This window comes from Tenrec ecaudatus, chromosome 13 (genome assembly GCF_050624435.1).
Source record: "Tenrec ecaudatus isolate mTenEca1 chromosome 13, mTenEca1.hap1, whole genome shotgun sequence".
NCBI lineage: Eukaryota > Metazoa > Chordata > Mammalia > Afrosoricida > Tenrecidae > Tenrec > Tenrec ecaudatus.
This window is the reverse complement of record NC_134542.1, coordinates 110310866-110329374: the sequence shown is the minus strand read 5'-3', so window position 1 is coordinate 110329374 and position 18509 is coordinate 110310866. Positions and strand designations below refer to the sequence as shown.

At 38.8% G+C, this 18509-nt stretch overlaps 1 protein-coding gene across 1 annotated transcript in view; it reads right to left on the bottom strand.

Annotated features, from left to right (window-relative positions):
• Positions 1–18509, bottom strand: part of LRP1B (LDL receptor related protein 1B) — a 1653255-nt gene that overhangs the window by 126587 nt on the left and 1508159 nt on the right. Inside the window, exon 72 of the mRNA XM_075529151.1 lies at positions 8930–9052. Coding sequence (XP_075385266.1) covers positions 8930–9052 — 123 coding nt within the window. The remainder of the gene's footprint in view (positions 1–8929; positions 9053–18509) is intronic.

Genomic DNA, 18509 nt, shown 5'->3' with positions numbered 1-18509 from the left:
CATTGAAATAGTGTATGGTAATGCTAGTCTCGGATAGTCTGATTCTTGCTGGCTTTATACCCTTGGTACAGCAGTCAGCTTCTCGCATTTCATAGTTTCAGCCTTAAGGGTAACCTGTGAGTTTGGGGCAGAGTCCCATTCATATCATGGGGTTTCCACATCGACCCTGTCCATTGTGACCTCTGATGGATGCTGTTTTAATGACATACAAGATGATCTCAGCCATTCAGTGTTTATGATCACATAAGTGTGTTTGTGCGATATACATCAAGGTATTTTATATTTGTCATATCTATTGCTATCTGAAGTTTTTCACCCTAAAGTAGGAAACATCTTTAATTATTGTTCATTCTCACATGTGATATTCTCGGAGCTCTCTCCCAGGTTACCTAATGTCATTTTTCCTGAATTCTCTGTTTAGATGTCCTCCTTTACCTTAATCAGTGAGGTTTTCATTAGGTGCCATCAAGTCCATTCTGATACATAGTGACCCTATTCCCAACAGAACAAAAGATTGCACTGTCCTGGGCCATCCTCCCAATTGTTCTTACGATTGAGCCCATTGGCAGCCAATGTCAATCCATCTCCTTGAGGTTCTTCCTCTTGTTCGCTGTACCTCTACTTTACCAAGCACGATGTCCTTCTCCAGGGACTGGTCTTTCCTGATATGTCCTAAGTAGGTAAGGTGAATTCTCGCCTCCTAGTCCACGGTACTTTCAATATTTTTCTCCCGCACCAAATTCAAATGCATGGGTTATTTTTCTTGTCTTACCCTTCACCATCCAACTTTATATACATGAGGCAGTTGAAAATATAATGGCTTGGGTCAGCACTTCTTAGTCCTATAACATCCTTATTTTTCAAAACTTTAAAGAGGTCTTTTACATCAGATTTACCCACTGCAATGGGTAAAGGGTTTTGAACCCTTGACTGCTGCTTCCATGTGCATTGATTGTGAATGCCAGCATGAAACGATCCGTGAGAACTTCATTTTTTCTGTTTATCAGGTGTTATCCAGTTGTGAGGATTTAGGTTTTCTTTACTTTGAGCTGTCATCCATACTGAAGGCTGCAGTCCTTGGTCTTCATCAGCAAGGGCTTCAAGTCCTCCTCACTCTCAGCAAGCAAGGTTGTGTCATCTGCATGTCATTGGTTGTTCATAATCCCTCTTTCAACCCTGAGTCCCATTCTTCTTTATATAATCCTAGTTCTCTGAATATTGGTTCAGCATACAGATTTAATAAGCATAGTGAAAGGCAGGACCCTGAGGCATACTTTTCTTGACTTTAAATCATACAGTATTCTATTGTTTTGTACACACAACTCTTGGTTCACATACAGGTTCCACATGAGCACAAGATGATGTTCTGGGATTTCTAGGGTTCCCATTCGTTTCAGTTTGTTACTGTTCAATGCCTTTCAGTAGTCAACAATCCCCTAGTAGCAAAGTAGACATCTTACTGGTAGTCTCCATGACCCATTCGCCATCAGCCGTGTATCCCTTGTTTAACACCCTGTTCTGTATTTGGCCTGAACCTATCACAGCAACCTGTCTGTGTATGCGGCATCCTTGGTTGGAGGATCTCCAGTAAAATTGGACTTGCATGTGATATCAGTGATATTGTTCTCTCATTTGAGCATACTGTTGCATCACCTCTCTTTGTTGTGGATATGTACATGAGTTTCTTCCAGGAAGTTGGCCAAGTAGCTGTCTTCAAACGTCTAGTTATTCATCAGCTCGTTGCAACATTTCAATTGGTAGTTCATTCATTTCTGAAACCTTGTTTTTAATGCTTTCAGTACACTATGAAGTTCTTCCTTCAATGACATTCATTTTTGCTCATATGCTATCACCCGAAATAGTTGCATGCCAACTAGCTGGGTTTGGTACAGTGACCTAATGGAATCTTTCCATTTTCCTTGGATGCTTCCTGCATCATTCAATGTTTTGCCCATAGAATTTTTCAATATCTCAGTTTCAGACATGCTTAGAGTGTTCTTCCTTTTTGATTTTTTAACTCTTGGTCTTTTCACATTTCATAATAATATTTCCCTTTTTCTTTTCAAGCTGTCTTTTGAAATTTTCTATTCAGCTCCTTGACTTCATCCTTTCTTGCAATTACTGTAGCTACTCTACAATTAAGAGCAAGTTTCAGAGTCTCTTTTGAGAATTGCTTTGATCTTTTATGTCCTGTCATTTTAGTGACGTTTTCGTTCTTCATGAATGATGTTTTTTGATGTCTTCCTCCTCGTTCATCAAATTTCTGTCATTAGTGTCCAATGCATCAAATGTACCAATACATTGAAATTGTTCTTTGAGATCTTCACAAAATTTTGGTGGCATAGAGTCAAGGTCATATTTTGACTCTTGTGAATTTCTTTTCATTTCCTTCAGCTTCCACTTGAACTTACATGTAAGCAATTGTTGGCTTTTCCCCAGTCAGCCCATGGCCTTCTGGTATTGAGCTTCTCTTTCCATGGGTGTACTCAATTTGCTTTCTGAATATTCGATCTAGAGAAGTCCATTTCTGTTTAGTCACCATGTGTGTTGTTGAAAAGGTGTTTGCTTTAATCAAGTCATTGGTCTTGAAAAATTTTAATATGCAATCTCCAGCTTCATTTCTATCACCAAGACTATTTTCCAACTACTCTTCCATTTTTTCTTCCAACCTTGGAATTCCAACCGCCCACAATGACCGATTTATATTGATTGTATGTTTGATAATTTTCTGATTGAAAACATTGGTAGAATTCTCTAATTTCTTCAACATTAGCTTTGGTTGTCGGTGCATAGATTTGAATGAAAGTTGCATTAATTGGAGTTCTTTGAATGTGGATAGATATAAACCTAAACCAGCATTTTACTTCAAGATAAATCTTACAGTGTCCCTTTTCACAGTCAGTGCAATGCCATTTCTCCTGACTGTGTCATGGCCAGCATAGTAAACCATATGATTTTTCTGATTCAAAATGACAATACCAGCCGATTTCAATCATTAACACCAGTCTCACCCACATGATTATGGATCATCCACTCAAGAATTTCAAAACCAACAATTTCTATCTTCAATTCTTTTTTTTTTCCTTAAAAAGCCAGGCATTGCCAATGACCACAGATACCTTTATTGCTTCTCTTGGCACCCACATTTCAAGCCCATTTCCCCACTGTCCCATCCTCGGCTACTAGACAATTCAAACGCCTAGACTTGCCACGGGGGGGGGGGGACTACAACTCCCAGAAATCTTCGCGCCCTGGAGGGCTCCTGTGAGTGCAGGACCCGCGATGGTTCAAGGTTCCCGTGCTCATTTGTTATTGGTTGACAAGGGGGCGTGGCCACGGAAAGTCCGTGGCGGTGATTGGCCGGCAGCTCCTGCTGCTCAAGGTCCCAGAGAAGTCGGCAGAGCCTGCATAGCTCTCGGTGCAGGGCTTTGTCTTTCACTGGACCCGCAAGGCGTAGGCGTGAGCTGCCCAGTGGCAGAATGAGGGGAGGGTGGGAGGAGAAGCTTTCGAAGATGTCCCCTGTATCCACAGCATCTCGCTTTGCAGGGGGTGGATCCCAGGAAGGTGGTGGCCCACGCCCTGGACCCAGTTGGTAGTGACTGAGCAGGTGATGGAGCTGAGCAGGGGTCAAGGTGGGATGGTCAGTTCGTAGACTGCTCCATGAAGCCTCGTTCCATGAGCGAGTTGAGAAGGGACGCGTTGGAGAAGAAAAACAAGTAGCCAAAGGTCTGAGACACCTTCTATGTTCAATTCTTAGCATCACTTTTGACTCCCTTTCTCTCCAACAATGAGTTTCCTTTAAATTTTCCATAGTTCTATGAGTGACAAAGAATTCTGGGAATTATTCGTACTTCATGCCTCATTTATCTTCAATTCCCTTTAGTCCCTAAGTTACCACTGTGAACGCACCTCCTCTACAGCCCTGCTCTAGTTCAACTCTCCATTTATATGTCTATCAAATGGCTATGGAAGAATGTCTCCATGTCATTTCCACCCTCAGAGACTTTATAATGTCAGCAGAACAACTGATCTACCACATCAATCTAATCACATCTTCTATAGTTACCCATAAATTACTTATAATAAAATTTCAGTTTCTATGCCTGGTACAATAGACTAATCATTATCTGGTTTGTTATAGTACTACAGACTCATACCCTCTTGTCATGGTATTTTAATGATACAGTTTTCTCAGAGCTCTTTACATATGACACATTCTACTTGTCTCTACTTTCTTGCTTTACTTGAAATTTGGTTCTTCATTCAAGGATTCACCTTCCACTTTGGGTGTCTCAATAATGTCTAATAATTTGTTCAAATCTGGTGTTTGAGACAAACTCAGTTCCTCCTACACATTTAAGAAATGTATTGCCAAATCCTCATATTGCATTTAAAAACAAAAACTAAAGCCTAAATCTCATCAGAGGATGCATCTGATACATGCAGCCTGACTGAAGTCAACCCATGATTGCTTCACATCCAATTTCATCATGGGATGGAAAGGCAGATAAGCCAGTGGATCAGTAGTTCTCAACCTTCCTAATGCTGCATCCCTTTAGTACAGTTCCTCAAGTTGTGGTGACCCCAAACCATAAAATTATTTTCATTGCTACTTCATAACTGTAATTTTGCTATAGTTATGAATCATAATGTAAATATCTGATATGCAGGATGCATTTTCATTGTTACAAATTGAACATAATTAAAGCATAGTGATTAATCACAAAACAATATGTAATTATATATTGTGAAATATTTATGTGTTTGTCCATGGTCTTGGGTCATTCAATCCCCAAGGGGGTCATGACCCACAGGTTGAGAACCACTACAGTAGTTAGTGGCCTCACTGCCACCATCAAGAAAGAAGAGCCGGGGACAAAGTAGATCCCTGCAAACCGAGATTCATGCTCCTGGCACATGCAGGAACTGGGCAACGTGAATGCCAAAACACATGGAAATCTGCTTAGAAAATGGCCTTCCCTGCAGCCTTGCCCTACATCTCTGTTTTCTACCACTAGCATTATGAGACAATAAACATCAGTTGTAAAGCCATCTACTCTTGGTTTTTATATCTTCTGTAGCAACACTACCAAACCTAAGAACACCTACATTTGTTGTTGGAGGTAGCTACCATAGAACCAGATCCAACCAGTGATCCTCTTCACAACACTGCACCATGCAATACTTTCATCGGTCTTTTGGTGCCAGATAGCCACCATAGGACCATGATGGCAGAGTGCATCCTTTCAATCAGGTTGCAGCTTGAGTGGAGGGTAACAGATAATGCAGGGAGTGTATTTGGGTTTGGTTCATGAGGATTAGGTTTTTTCCCCTCTGATAAGGTGGCCATTTGCAGGTGAAGATGACAGCAGGCATCTCTTTTATCCACGTCAACCCTTACTAGCTTCACAACTGTCTTCTACAAGACATGGAAAGAAAGAGAGGCTAGCAAACAGTATGCTGAGCTTCTTCAGGAGAGGACCGGCAGGAGCAAGGCATGTCCTTGGAACCCAACATCCCTGCCTTGGGAACCTTCTGGATTTAGGGGAACATGGATGTCAAGGGACATGGATATTTCCAAGGAATTCAGGAACCCAGATTTTTAAGAGTCCAGTCTCTTCACCTACAGGCAGCCAGATGCAAACCTTTTTACAGCCATGCCTACATATCTGTAAATCAGGACACCTATATTAAGAAAGAATACATTTCTCTTTGTAAAGACAAAAAAAGAAAGCCCAACTCTTATTTTTAAGGCCTGTCATTTGATTACATCTCTATCTCAGAGCTATTATATTATTTACCTTGTAAATAATACCACTCTCTCAACCCTTTGAAAACTGTAGCACATTTTCCTATCATATTCTCCAAACCCCAATTCATTCCAGCATCCTAAAAAAATTATTTCAATACCCATGCAAGCAAATCAAAGAACAAATTTTCCTCTTAACTCTGTTTTTATATCCAATATCTTTTCTGTAGTCTACCTAGGTCATCCATTCACCTAGAAAGTTGTGGATATAGGTGGAAATGGTCTTTCTTAATTTACACAATGACAGCCCCTATTACTGTTGAGGGCATTAACATGATCACATCATATATTTATTATTTCATAAATAGCTTATTTTCAAAACTTTTAATTCAAAAGTACTTACCACATTAAAAAAAATTTTAATCACCTTAATCCAAACTATAACCATACCTTGTGTAGAGTGCTGCAAAAATTTCTTCCATAGTCTAGATCCTTGTTTTCCAAGATTTATTTAATATAAAACATAACCATGTATCTCTTCTGTTTAAATTTGCATGTTGTCTTTGATTGCTTTCAAGTTAAATTCAAAACCCTATGTCAAGAGTCACAAAGGCCTACGTTTCTCTACTGTCTTGGAATTTCATTTTAAACCAGTACTTTATGGTTTAATTCTATTCACTGAGCATAGAATTCTTCCAGTTGCTCCAGTTAGACATTGTCCTGCATTTCAGAGATTTTTTTATATTTTCTTTATGTCGGCTAGAGTATTATGCCTTCAAATTCTCATTAATTTATTATATATCTATACCATATATATCACCTATACCTATGTCTGTCACTCAGATCCTCAAATTAAATTATTTTCATACACTTCAACAGCATAATATGCTTATGCTTTATATTTGTGTAACAGTAAGACAGACCAGTAAGAAGGACATCAGGTTTGGCAAAGTGAAGGGGCAACAAAATCCCGGAAGGCCCTCCAGGAGATAGATTGACACAATGGCTGTAACAAGGGGCCAGACAATGATGAGGATGGCCCAGGACAGGGCGTAAGGCAGCTATGGGTTGATGGCAACTAACAACAGAGTCCTCTTTTATCCACAGCATGGACCGCAGTTTATAATTGTGTACTTTGTTGTCATGAATATGCACATTGGAAGAAACGGTGCATCTGTAAGCAATTTCCAGGACCGTATCAGTTTTCCTTATCATTCCTTATTACTGCATTAGCAAAATCAATCATAGTATCTAACTTTACAAATATTTATCGAACAAGTGAACGAGTTAAATTACTGTTTTCTATGCTGTCCACTGTACCTGTGGCGCTTTTGTATCTCTCCACTTAAATTTTGGCTTTCTGGTTTCCTCTCCAGGGTTCATCTGATGCTGCTCTATCCATTTTACCAATTGCTTCAGACTACCATTGGTTAAATTCCATTATAAATTTATACTGTTTTATCTTATCCCTAGCAGTTGCTCACTGCAAGGTCAGGAGCTCAAAACCACCAGGTGGTCCATGGGGCAAAAAAAGAAAGTTTCTACTCATGTGAAGAGTTGGTCTCAGAGTCCCACAGGGTCAGTTCTACTCTGTCCTATCGGGCTGCTATGAGTTGGAATCAACTTGATAACAGCGAATTTGCTTTTTGAATTGGTCAAAAGAACAAAAGAAAACAAGACATTTGCTGTTCATTTACTTAATAGCAATTGTTTCATTTAATCTGGCATAAAATTGTTCTTCCTGTGTTTCACCCATTCAAATATACATCCAACCAACCAAACAGACAAACAAGAAAAGTTACAATACATAAAGGTTGCTTGACTCAATGTTTATACTGATGTTTGAGGGAAATTTAAAATCTTCAGAAAATTAACTGAATATTGAGTTTTTTAGCTGTCAGATGTAGAATGGTCATAAGAATAACTGTAGAGCTTGGAAGTGACCCTAATTATTTGAAAATGTAAATTTATCAGGTAACTAATAACCAAAATGTTCTGTTCCAGTCAGTGTATTTTTCTAGCAATGAGATATATCTAGAAAATTATTGATGGGAAATATGGATTCTCTTTTTTTCTCTCTTGAGAGAGTTTATTTTGGTAGATAAACGCACATACTTTGATGTAGTGTTATTAAAAAATAATCTATGACCACAATTCTGTAATTCCCTAGAGTCAATTTCATAAGATTATGTAGGGAAACTGGACTGGAAATTTAGTAGAATCTCTCAGCAGTGGCACTTACAGGAAACATTCTCCAAGAGCTTTGTCTCATTCATATTTTAAACCTTTTAAAACACAACGATCTCTTTACTTTGTGTTTTGCTGTGTTTCCCCCCCATCCTCCTATGTCCCTGTAATGCTAATAGTTGTTGTTATCCAGCAAGAGTCTTAGTGCACTTAACAGAACTAAGATTTTGAGTACATATATTTGCGGTGTTTTTTTAAATCATCTGATCTACTATTTAAATATATACGAAGTGCTAGTGAATGTCAGTAAATTGGAGGGGGAACTGCTTTTTTGCTGATATTAGATATAAATATAAGAAAAGGTATGAAAATCATAAAAGTCCTTTATTTTAGAAATTTATATTTGTACTTGTTACTTGTTAGCTGAATAAAGATATTTGTAACAAATATCAGTGAAGAGTAAATAGAATTGGGAAAAGTAATAATTCTTAAGGTTTTCATGTATAAATGTTGAATCACTCCCTAAGTTGTTTTTCTGGATCACAGTTATATCTATGTATATCTCTTCTCGGAATATTCTCTATATTAGGTGATGTACACAATTGCAAGATTACATTATTTGCATGCTCAATGCACTTATATGTCAACAAATATCACATTTTTAGTTAAAGACATCAATTTGAGTTAAGAAAATTTACAGATAATCTCATTCAATTAAAAATTGGCATACTCAAAATGGTTTAAAATAAGTCTATTTTTAAATTGTGTTTATATTTTCCATATTAATATTTTAGAGGATTTTCTGTAAAGTAAGAACATTTTGAACCGAGTAATACCTTACCTAACCAAGAGCTGTTCCTGTGGTTATTGTTTTATGGAGCTAGCTATTCAGAATGTTAGAATGTGTGGTTTGCCTCATCAATTCATTGACTCAGAGGAGTGTATAAGATTAAGAAGAGAATGTACAATTAAGAGTCACGTGAAATATCTTACCACACATGTCAGGAGCTTCATCAGAGTTGTCTCCGCAGTCGTCTTCTCCATCACACACCCAGGATTGTAGTTTGCAGAGCGAATTAGTGCAGAGAAACTCATCTGCTCTACATATATTTCCTCCTTTAATAAATAACAATAGAGAGAAACTCATCATGGTTCATGCTAGTCATTAGGATGTATATCAATGATTTCTTCCCTTGAAAAATTAATTTTCTTTTTGAATAATTACTTTTGCTGGCTTGCTTCCCACTCATAACAGTCACATGTGGTCACAGTGGAATTGGGCCTTTGCTCCACAAGGTGCCCAGGGATTGATTTTTTAAATAATTGATTATCAGGCATTCCTTCCCAGGTACCTCTGGGTAGACTCAAACTACTAATCCTCTGGTTATCAGGTGGGTTTGTGACCTTTTTAAACTACCCAATAATTCCTGAATTAGATTAGGAGCAAGTAATATTCAATTTAAAGATGCCATGCATTTACATTTCACACAACCTTCATTTATCCTCATCTATATATGTCATATTACCTAAAGAAGATTAAAAGGATTTCAGAATATATATTTCCCCAAATCAAAATTATTGTCTTTCATTACATATCATTTGTGTAATATTGACATTAAAGAAATTTAAGGTTGTGTAAGGTACGCCCACTCTAGCAAGAGTGGTTGAGCCGGCGCACCCTGGCGCTCCTTCCTCGGGAGTCGGTTCCCTCTCAGCGCCCGTGGACCCAGCCCAGGCGGGGCGTCACGCCTCCGAAAGAGCGTCTCCGAGCCCGGCGGATACTTCGTTGCAGCTGAGTTCGTTAGATTTGTTTCGCAGACTTTTAACCGCACGTGTGGAGGATCAGTGGCTGACATTTTTCCCGCCAGATTCCTCGACTTCGCTCTTGGAGAGAGGACGACTGTCGCAAAACTCAAAAACCAAACACACTGGCGTCGAGTGGGAGCCAACTCAGCGGCCCTGCAGGACAGGGTGAAACTGCTCCTGTGAGTTGCTGGGATGGCAATTCTACGAGAGCAGAACGCCCTGTTGTTCTCCTTCGGAGGGGCTGGCCGCTGTGAACTGCTGACCTTGTGGTTGGGAACCGGATGCATGATCACTAGATAGGGTGCAAATGTGCTGATCGCAAAGGATCGGTTAGGAATTTAAGCGAGTTCATGAGGACGTAGAACGCTTGAGAGCGGTGGCCTGCACATACTAAGTTGGGTCCTAGGAAATTGTTTTGCTAAGTCAAAAATAGTTGGGAAAATGAGAGTATTTTTCATTTTATATTAATTTGTGATTTTTTTTAATTTTTGTTTTTTTAACCATATAGGTCACTTACTTGTATTTTAATGTCATCCAGAGTTATACTGGAGGGAAATTACTAAAAAAAACACTGACATGCTCCTCTCACCCCAGAAAAACTTCTCAACAAAACTGTAAGAGGAAAGAAAAGTTTGGTTTTTTTTTTATGCCATAAGCATAAAATGAGATGTGATCTGTCACAAGTAATCCACTAAAGAGATTTACAGAAACAGAAAGAAACTAGATCTTTTGTGTAGCCTCTTGGATACAACTCATTACATCACATCCCTGTGTAAGATAAAGTGGCTAATTTGTCAGTATCTTCATGGCAGGGGAGAAAAGCCCAGACAGTGCTGCCGAGAGCTGTCCAGAAAGCACTGGGCTACTAACCTCAAATTGAGTGATTCAAACCCACTAACTGCTCTGAGAACGCTGAGGCTGTCTACTCCCATAAAGATGGACAGCCTGGGAAAGTCTGCTGGTTATGAGTAGGAGCCTGCGGGGTGACAGGGTTTGGTTTGAGATGGCAAAAGAACGAAATTATGCTCCCAGGAAACTGAAAGATGGAAGTGTGAATGTTATGGATGATTTCATCCCAAGGGAAAAAAAAGAAATTTATATTTTAAAGAACATTAAATTTTCTTACTAATGCATATATTTGGGAAAACAGATTTTTCCCTCTAAAATGATTAAGTAGTGGGTGAAATATGGGATACTGAAAATATAAACTAGAAAACAATTTGTACTGTAACATACATATTCAATGTATAATGACAATAGGAATTAATGTAGTCAGAGAATTCCCTGTTGTACACAAATAAACCATGCCACAGCCATGAATTTAAAAATTTTTAAACATGTTTGCTTCTTTATTTTTCCTTTTATTGTTACTTACACAAAATATATCACCAGGAAGATAAAACATTCTAATTTTACTGATTAATTACATTTAACATGTATAAAATATCCCAATTTTGTAATATAATTTTGATTATATATCTAGAGAAGCAGCAATATAGAGAACAAAATCTAACTGGGAGCTATGTACTGTTTATTCATCTTGCTTTGGAAGTCAGTGAATTTCCGTGAGTGCCGACATCCCTCACTGACCCATTGAGCTACAAGGGACAACCCTGGAAACAACAGTGTGGCAATTGTGCCTTATCTGACCCCACCACACCAGAGCAAAATACTAAGGGCATGCAATTGAGCAGCAAGCGGAGCAAAGTAATGAAGTTCCCCAGTAAAACCAAAATAGATTTGGGGGTCAGAGTGTGGCACCCCATCAGACTGGACTAGGAAATATGCCTAGTGGGTAGCAAACAGATCTGAGACTATTTATAATCTTTCTTATTTGTTGTTATTGGGTGTTTAGTTGTTTTGTTGTTTGGTTTTGCTTTGTCTCATTTATTGCTTATTACTGTCTCTGTATGTCTATCTAGATACGATAGGTGGGATAAACAATCCAGAGGATGAAACAACAGGAGCAATGGTTCCTGGGGGGTTGTTGTGGGGGACACAGGAGAGAAGGAGGTGGGGGAAAAAAGTTGGTGTGAACAAACCCAGGAAAAGAGTTTGTTAACCCAAGTGATCTAAAATTGATGGCAAGGAGGGTGTATGATGCCTGGTAGGGCTTGAACAAGGGCAATGTACCCGAGAGGAATTACTGAAATCCGAATGAAGGCTGAGCATGAGAGTGAGTCAAGAGGAAAGTAAAAAGTAATTAGAGAAAATAACTAGCATGCAAAGGACATTTATAGAGGTCTAAATACAGGCATGTACATATATAAATATATTTATATAACGACAGGGAAATAGATATATGTACAAATATTTATCCGTAAAATGTTAAGGTAGCAGATGAACATTGGGCTTCTACTCAAGTCCTCCCTCAATGCAAGAACACTTTGTTCTAATAACTTGGCAATTTGTGATGCTCACCTTCCCAACACTATTGCTGAAGACAAAATGGGTGCATAGCAAATGTGGTGAAGAAAGTTGATGGTGCCTTACTATCAAAAGTTATAGTGTCTGGGGCCTTAAAGGCTTGAAAATAAACAAACGGTCATCTAGCTGAGAAGCAACAAAGTCCACATGGAAGAAGAATACCAGCCTGTGAGGTGTTCATGGGATCAGGTATCAGGCATCAAAGGCCCAGAACAAAAAGTCTTATCAATGTGGGTGGAGGGGAGTGTGGAGTGGAGCCCCAAAACCCATCTGCAGACAACTGGACATCCCCTTACAGAAGGTCAGGGTGCAGTTTAGCACTGATGAAACATTCAAATTTCCTCTAGTCTTTAATGCTTCCTCCCCCCACTATCGTGACCCCAATTCTACCTTACAAATCTGACTAGAAGAGCATGTACAGAGATACAGAAAAGAGCTGGAAACACAGAGAATCCAGGACAGATAAACCCTTCGGGATGAATAATGAGAGTAGTGATATGAGGAGGGGAAGGGGAAGGTGGGATAGAAAGGGGGAACCAATCACAAGGATCTACACATAACCCCCTCTCTGGAGGACAGACAACACAAAAGTAGATGAAGGAAGACATCATTCAGTGTATACCATGAAAAATTAATAAGTTATAAAGTATCAAGAGTTCATGAGGGAGGGTAGTGGAGGGAGGGGAAAAATGAGGGACTAATACCAAGGGCTCAAGTAGAAAGAATATGTTTTGAATATGATGATGGCAACAAATGTATAAATGTACTTGACACAATGGATGTATGGATTGTTATAAGAAGCTGTAAGAGCCCTCAATAAAATATTTTATTTTTTTAAATGACATTAGGAAATCCTAATGTCAAAAAAATTGAAAACCTAGATAAAATGGACACATTTCTAGGACTTTATTATGTAGTAAACTAAACAACAACAACAAAGTGGTGTAGAAAAGCTCAATAAACTTTTAACAAAATAAGAAATAGATCAGATCAATAGGAATTTTCCAAAATGAAAAAAAAAATTATCCAAGAATAGATGGTTTCACTGGAGAATTCTGTCAAGCATTTGGAGAAGACTTGACACAGAGTATGCACACATTATTCCAAAAAATAATGGCAAACCCACAAACATATTTTATGAATTGAGCTTAATGATACCAAAACCAGGTAAAGACAATACCAAGAGAGAAAACTACAGACCAATAGCCTTCATGAACAAAAATGCAAAAACTCTAAAAAAAAAATACTGGCCAATAGAAGTCAAGAGCACATCAAATAATAATAATAATAATGATAATATTAATGTATTTTGATAAAGTGAGACTCATACTAGGCACTTAGGGATGATTCAACACTAGAAAAACTATAAATGTAATCCACCACATACATAAAACATAAAATATAAGAGCTATATGATCATAGCAATTGTCTCAAAAAGGCATTAGACAGTATTCAATACCGATTTTTGATTAAAAACAACAACAACCTAGCAATAAAGAATAGAAGGGAAATTTCTCAGCACACAAAAACCCGTACTCACAAAACCAATGGCCAGTACCCTGCTCAATAGAGAGCATTTACCTTACAATGGGTGGTCACACTGCGGTGCCCACCATCACCACTCTTATTTAACATTGTGCTGGAAGTCTTAGCCAGAGCTGTTAGACAACAAAAAGAAATCAAACGAATTCAGATCTGCAAAGAAGACTGAAACTCACACTATTTGCCGATGGTATGGTTGTATACATAAAAAATTAATAAAGACTTAAAAATGAGTGACAGCATACAAATTAACATAGAAACATTAATCTCTTAAAAATAGCCCAAGGCTTCAGTAATTTCTTTCGGTTACACTTTCCTTGCTGAATCCCTACCAAGCCTCTCACACCCTCCTTGCCACTAATTTTGGATCACTTGTTACTCCCTGGGTTGGTCAACACCACCTCTTTAGTCCACCTCCCCCTCTCTTATGTTCCCCCAGAACCATCAGTGCCATTGTTTTTGCTTCCAGGCTGTTCATCCAGCCTATCTTATCTAGATAGAGCTGCAGAGATAATAATATACATCAAAAAACAAGGTATAGCAAGACAAAGCCACAAAAGAGAACACAATGATGACAAGAAAAACGAAAACCAATAACCCAGAAAAGAATAAATTAATGAAAAAAAACCCAAAAATTAAAAAAGAGAGAAAAACTTGTAAATAGATCAAGGTCTGATTTTTGACCTTTAGGTGTGTCCTCCAGTCAAGTCCAATGGGGTACCATACTCTGGCCCAAAGTCTATCCATCGCACTTCCTCGGGAGCTGCCTGCTCTGCTCTTCCCATTGCTCTGCCACACACCTTTAGTGTTTTGCTTCAGCTGAGCATGACAGTGGGACAAGAGGAAAGTAAAAGGAAATAGAAGAAAGAACTAGGAGGCAAATGACATTTATAGAGGTCTAAATACAGGCATGTACATCTGTAAATATATTTATATAGGATGGTGGGGAAATAGATCTTTGTGAATATATTTATAGCTTTAGTATTAAGGAAGCAGATGAACATTGGACCTCCACTCAAGTACTTAATGCAAGAACACTTTGTTCTATCAAATTGGCATTCCATGATGCACACCTTCCCATCTCAATTGCTGAAGACTAATGTGTGCATAAGCAAATGTGGTGAAGAAAGTTGATGGTGCCTGGCTATCAAAAGATAAAGCATCTGGTGTCTTAAAGACTTGAAGGTAAACAAGAAGCCATCTATCTCAGAAGCAACAGAGCCCATATGGAGGAAGCACACCAGCCTGTGTGACCATGAGGTATAGAAGGGACCAGGTATCAGGTTTCAAAAAACACAAAAATCATATCATTATAAATGAGGGTGAGTGTCGAGTGGAGACCCAAAGCCCATATGTAGGCAAATGGACACCCCCTTACTGAAGAAGGGTCACAGGGAAGAGACGAGCCAGTCAGGGTGCAGGGTAGCAATGATGAAACATACAACTTTCCTCTAGTTCTAAAATGCTTCCTCCCCCTCATTATCATGATCCCAATTCTACCTTACAAATCTGGCTAGACCAGAGGATGTACACTGGTACAGATAGGAACTGGAAACACAGGGAATCCAGGACAGATGACCCCTTCAGGACCAGTAGTGAGAGTGGCGATACTGGGAGAGTGGAGGGAATGTGGGATAGAAAGGGGAAACCAATAACAAAGATCTACACATAACCTCCTCCCTGGGGGATGGACAACAGAAAAGTGGGTAAGGGAGATGTCAGATAATGTAAGATATGACAAAATAATAATACTTTATAACTTATCAAGAGTTTATGAAGGAGAGGGGAGGGGGAAAGGGAGGGGAAATGAGGAGCTGATATCAAGTAAAAAGTAAATGTTTTGCAAATGATGATGGCAACAAATGTACAAATGTGGTTGACACAATGGTTGTATGCATGGATTGTGATAAGAGTTGTCCGAACCCCCAATAAAATGATTGAAAAAAAAGAAGAATATGAGAAAAAGAACAAAAGGAGAGATGAATGGAAGAATGTCCATGTTCATGGAAAGGACTAGGTAATATTGTGAAAATGTCAATACTACCCAAAGCATCTATTGTGGGAAACTAACACTGAGGGAAATAGACAAGGACTAGATTCCCTAACTAATAATAATACATCTGGAAAGCTTGTATTCCATGGTAGGAAAACCACCAGTTTGGTAAGTTAGAGATCAAGTCCAAGTACATTATCCAGTTTTAAATATTCCCCAGATTCTCACCTTAAGGCGAGCACACAGTTGATTTTATCTCCCTATAGAAACAGACATCCTTTTGCTATCTCTTCCTGCCTTGTCACCCAGCCCATGCAACCATTCGGTTTCCTCACCTGTGAGCTCAGGGACCTTACTATAGTTACCACCCACCATGTGATATAGTATAACTACTGAATATGCGTGTCCTATGGCTACCTATAAATATCCCAAGATAGGAAAGATGACCTCTTCTCTCTACTCCCTCCTCCACATGGACTATCAAGAGGGACTGAGATGAGCATGCTACCTCATGTGCATGAATCCCTTATTCTATTCTCTTTCCTATCTTTCCTATTTTCTGACTTTTCTATGATTTCTGTATATTATAACCAAACAATTGTGCCTACAGACCCTTTGGCTGTTGGAGGCTGGCTTCCTCTGACAATCTATAAATACAATTCTGACCAGATCACACAATATCCTGCTTTGAAGATATGGGGGGGGAACACCCCCAAACCCACAAAAACTATTTACTAACTTTTCATATGGAGAGGGAAAAGTTTGAGGATAAGACAAGAATTTCTTAAGAAGAAATTATTTCCCAACCTAAAAATCTTAATACATAGACACAGTAGTTCAAACAGGCTAGCACTGGCACAATGATACATACACAGACCAATGGAATATAATAGAGAGCCCAGAAATAGAGTCACCCACCTGAAAACCACTTATTTTCATCAAAGGGCCAAAAACCATTAAATGAGTTTGACACTATCTCTTCAAGAAGTGGTCTTTTATAATTGAATTTCAAACTTGAGAAGAATTAATCGGGACCCATACCTCGCCCATGCAGAAAACAATCAACTCAAGATGGATCAAAAACTCCCAGAGTTACAAAGATCATTCATGAGAAAATAGGGACCAATGTAGGGGCCCTATTTGAGGGCATAGACACACAATGAAATATAATGAGGGAACACACATAGATGGCAAAAGAGATGACTTGGACCTACTAAAAATAAGATAGTTATGTGTATCGGAGTGAAAAGAGAACTCAAGGAGTGGGGAAAAATTTGACAAAGACATATTGTGCAAGGGACTAATATCTACAACCTATAGAAAACTGCAACACTGTAATAAAATATTAATGAGTCAATTAACAAGTAGGCAACAGACATGGACAGAGATTTCACCAGCATCCAAATATCCAATAAACAAACAAGAAATGCTTATGATCACTAACCATCTGAGCAATACAAATAAAAGAAATGATGAGATTCCGCTTTATACCGACAATAACGATCAAGTTTTTAAAAGGAAAACCAGAAAATAGCAAATGATGGAGAGACTGAAGAGAGACTGAGGAATTACTGGTAGGACTAAATTTGTACAATATCCGTGGAAATTGGTGTGACACTCCCTTAAACTGTTGAGAATGGGACTTTCATTCACTCCTGCCATCCCTCTATTGAGTATCTATCCTAAAAAAGTAAGCGTCATACACAAACATACATAGGTACACCCATGTTGATTTCAGCACTGTTTACAATAGCAAAACTATGGAAAAATCCTAAACACATTAGTAGAACAATGGTTAAAGACACTGTGGTGCACACATACAATGAAATACTATGCATTGCCAAAGCACCTCACTGCATGTATGGACCTGGAGATCACTATGTTGAGTGAGATTATCCAGTGACTAAAAGACAATTATTTTAGGTGTCTACTGTTAAAAGGTGAGAAAACTAAATATGAAGACTTTTTTTTAAAGATAATTTTATTGGGGACTCTTACATCTCTTATAACAATCCATACACCAATTGTATCTAGCATATTATACACATGTTTCCATCATCATTTTCGAAATATTTACTTTCTATTTGAGTCCTTTGCATGAGCTCCTCTCCCTCCTCCCTCCCACCCCTTGATGAATGATAAATTATCATTATTTTCCTGTCATACACTGACCACTGTCTCCCTTCACCCCACCTTTCTGCTGTTCATCCCCTTGGGGTGGGAGTTATGCTGCAATCATTGTAATCACTGTCCCCTTCCTCCCCTTCTCCCCTGACCTTCCTCTTTCCCACTGGGTATCACTACTCCCATTTTTCTTCCTGAGGAGTTTATCTGACTTGGATTCCATGTGTCATGAGCTCTTATCTGTACCACTGTACATGTTCAGGCTGAGCCAGAACTGAAAGGTAGGACTGGGACCATGACAGTCCAGGGAGGGTGGTGGTGGTGGTGGTGAGGAAGTGTTAAAGAACGAATAGTGTGTGTTTCAACCATGTTCTACTGAGCCCTGGTTGACTACTTTCCCTGTGACCCTTCTATGAGGGGATTTCCTATTGTCTACAAATGGGTTTTTGGTTTCTGCTTCGACCCCCCTCATTATCAACAATATGTTTTGTTTTAGGTCTTCTGATCTCTGTTGCCTGATCCTATTGACACCTCATGATTGCACAGGCTGATGTGCTTCTTCCATGTGAGCTTGTTGCTTCTGTGCTAGATAGCTGCTTGTTTAACTTCATGCCTTTAAGATCCCAGATGCTATATATTTTGATAGCCAGGCACCATCAGCTCTCTTCACCACATTTGTGT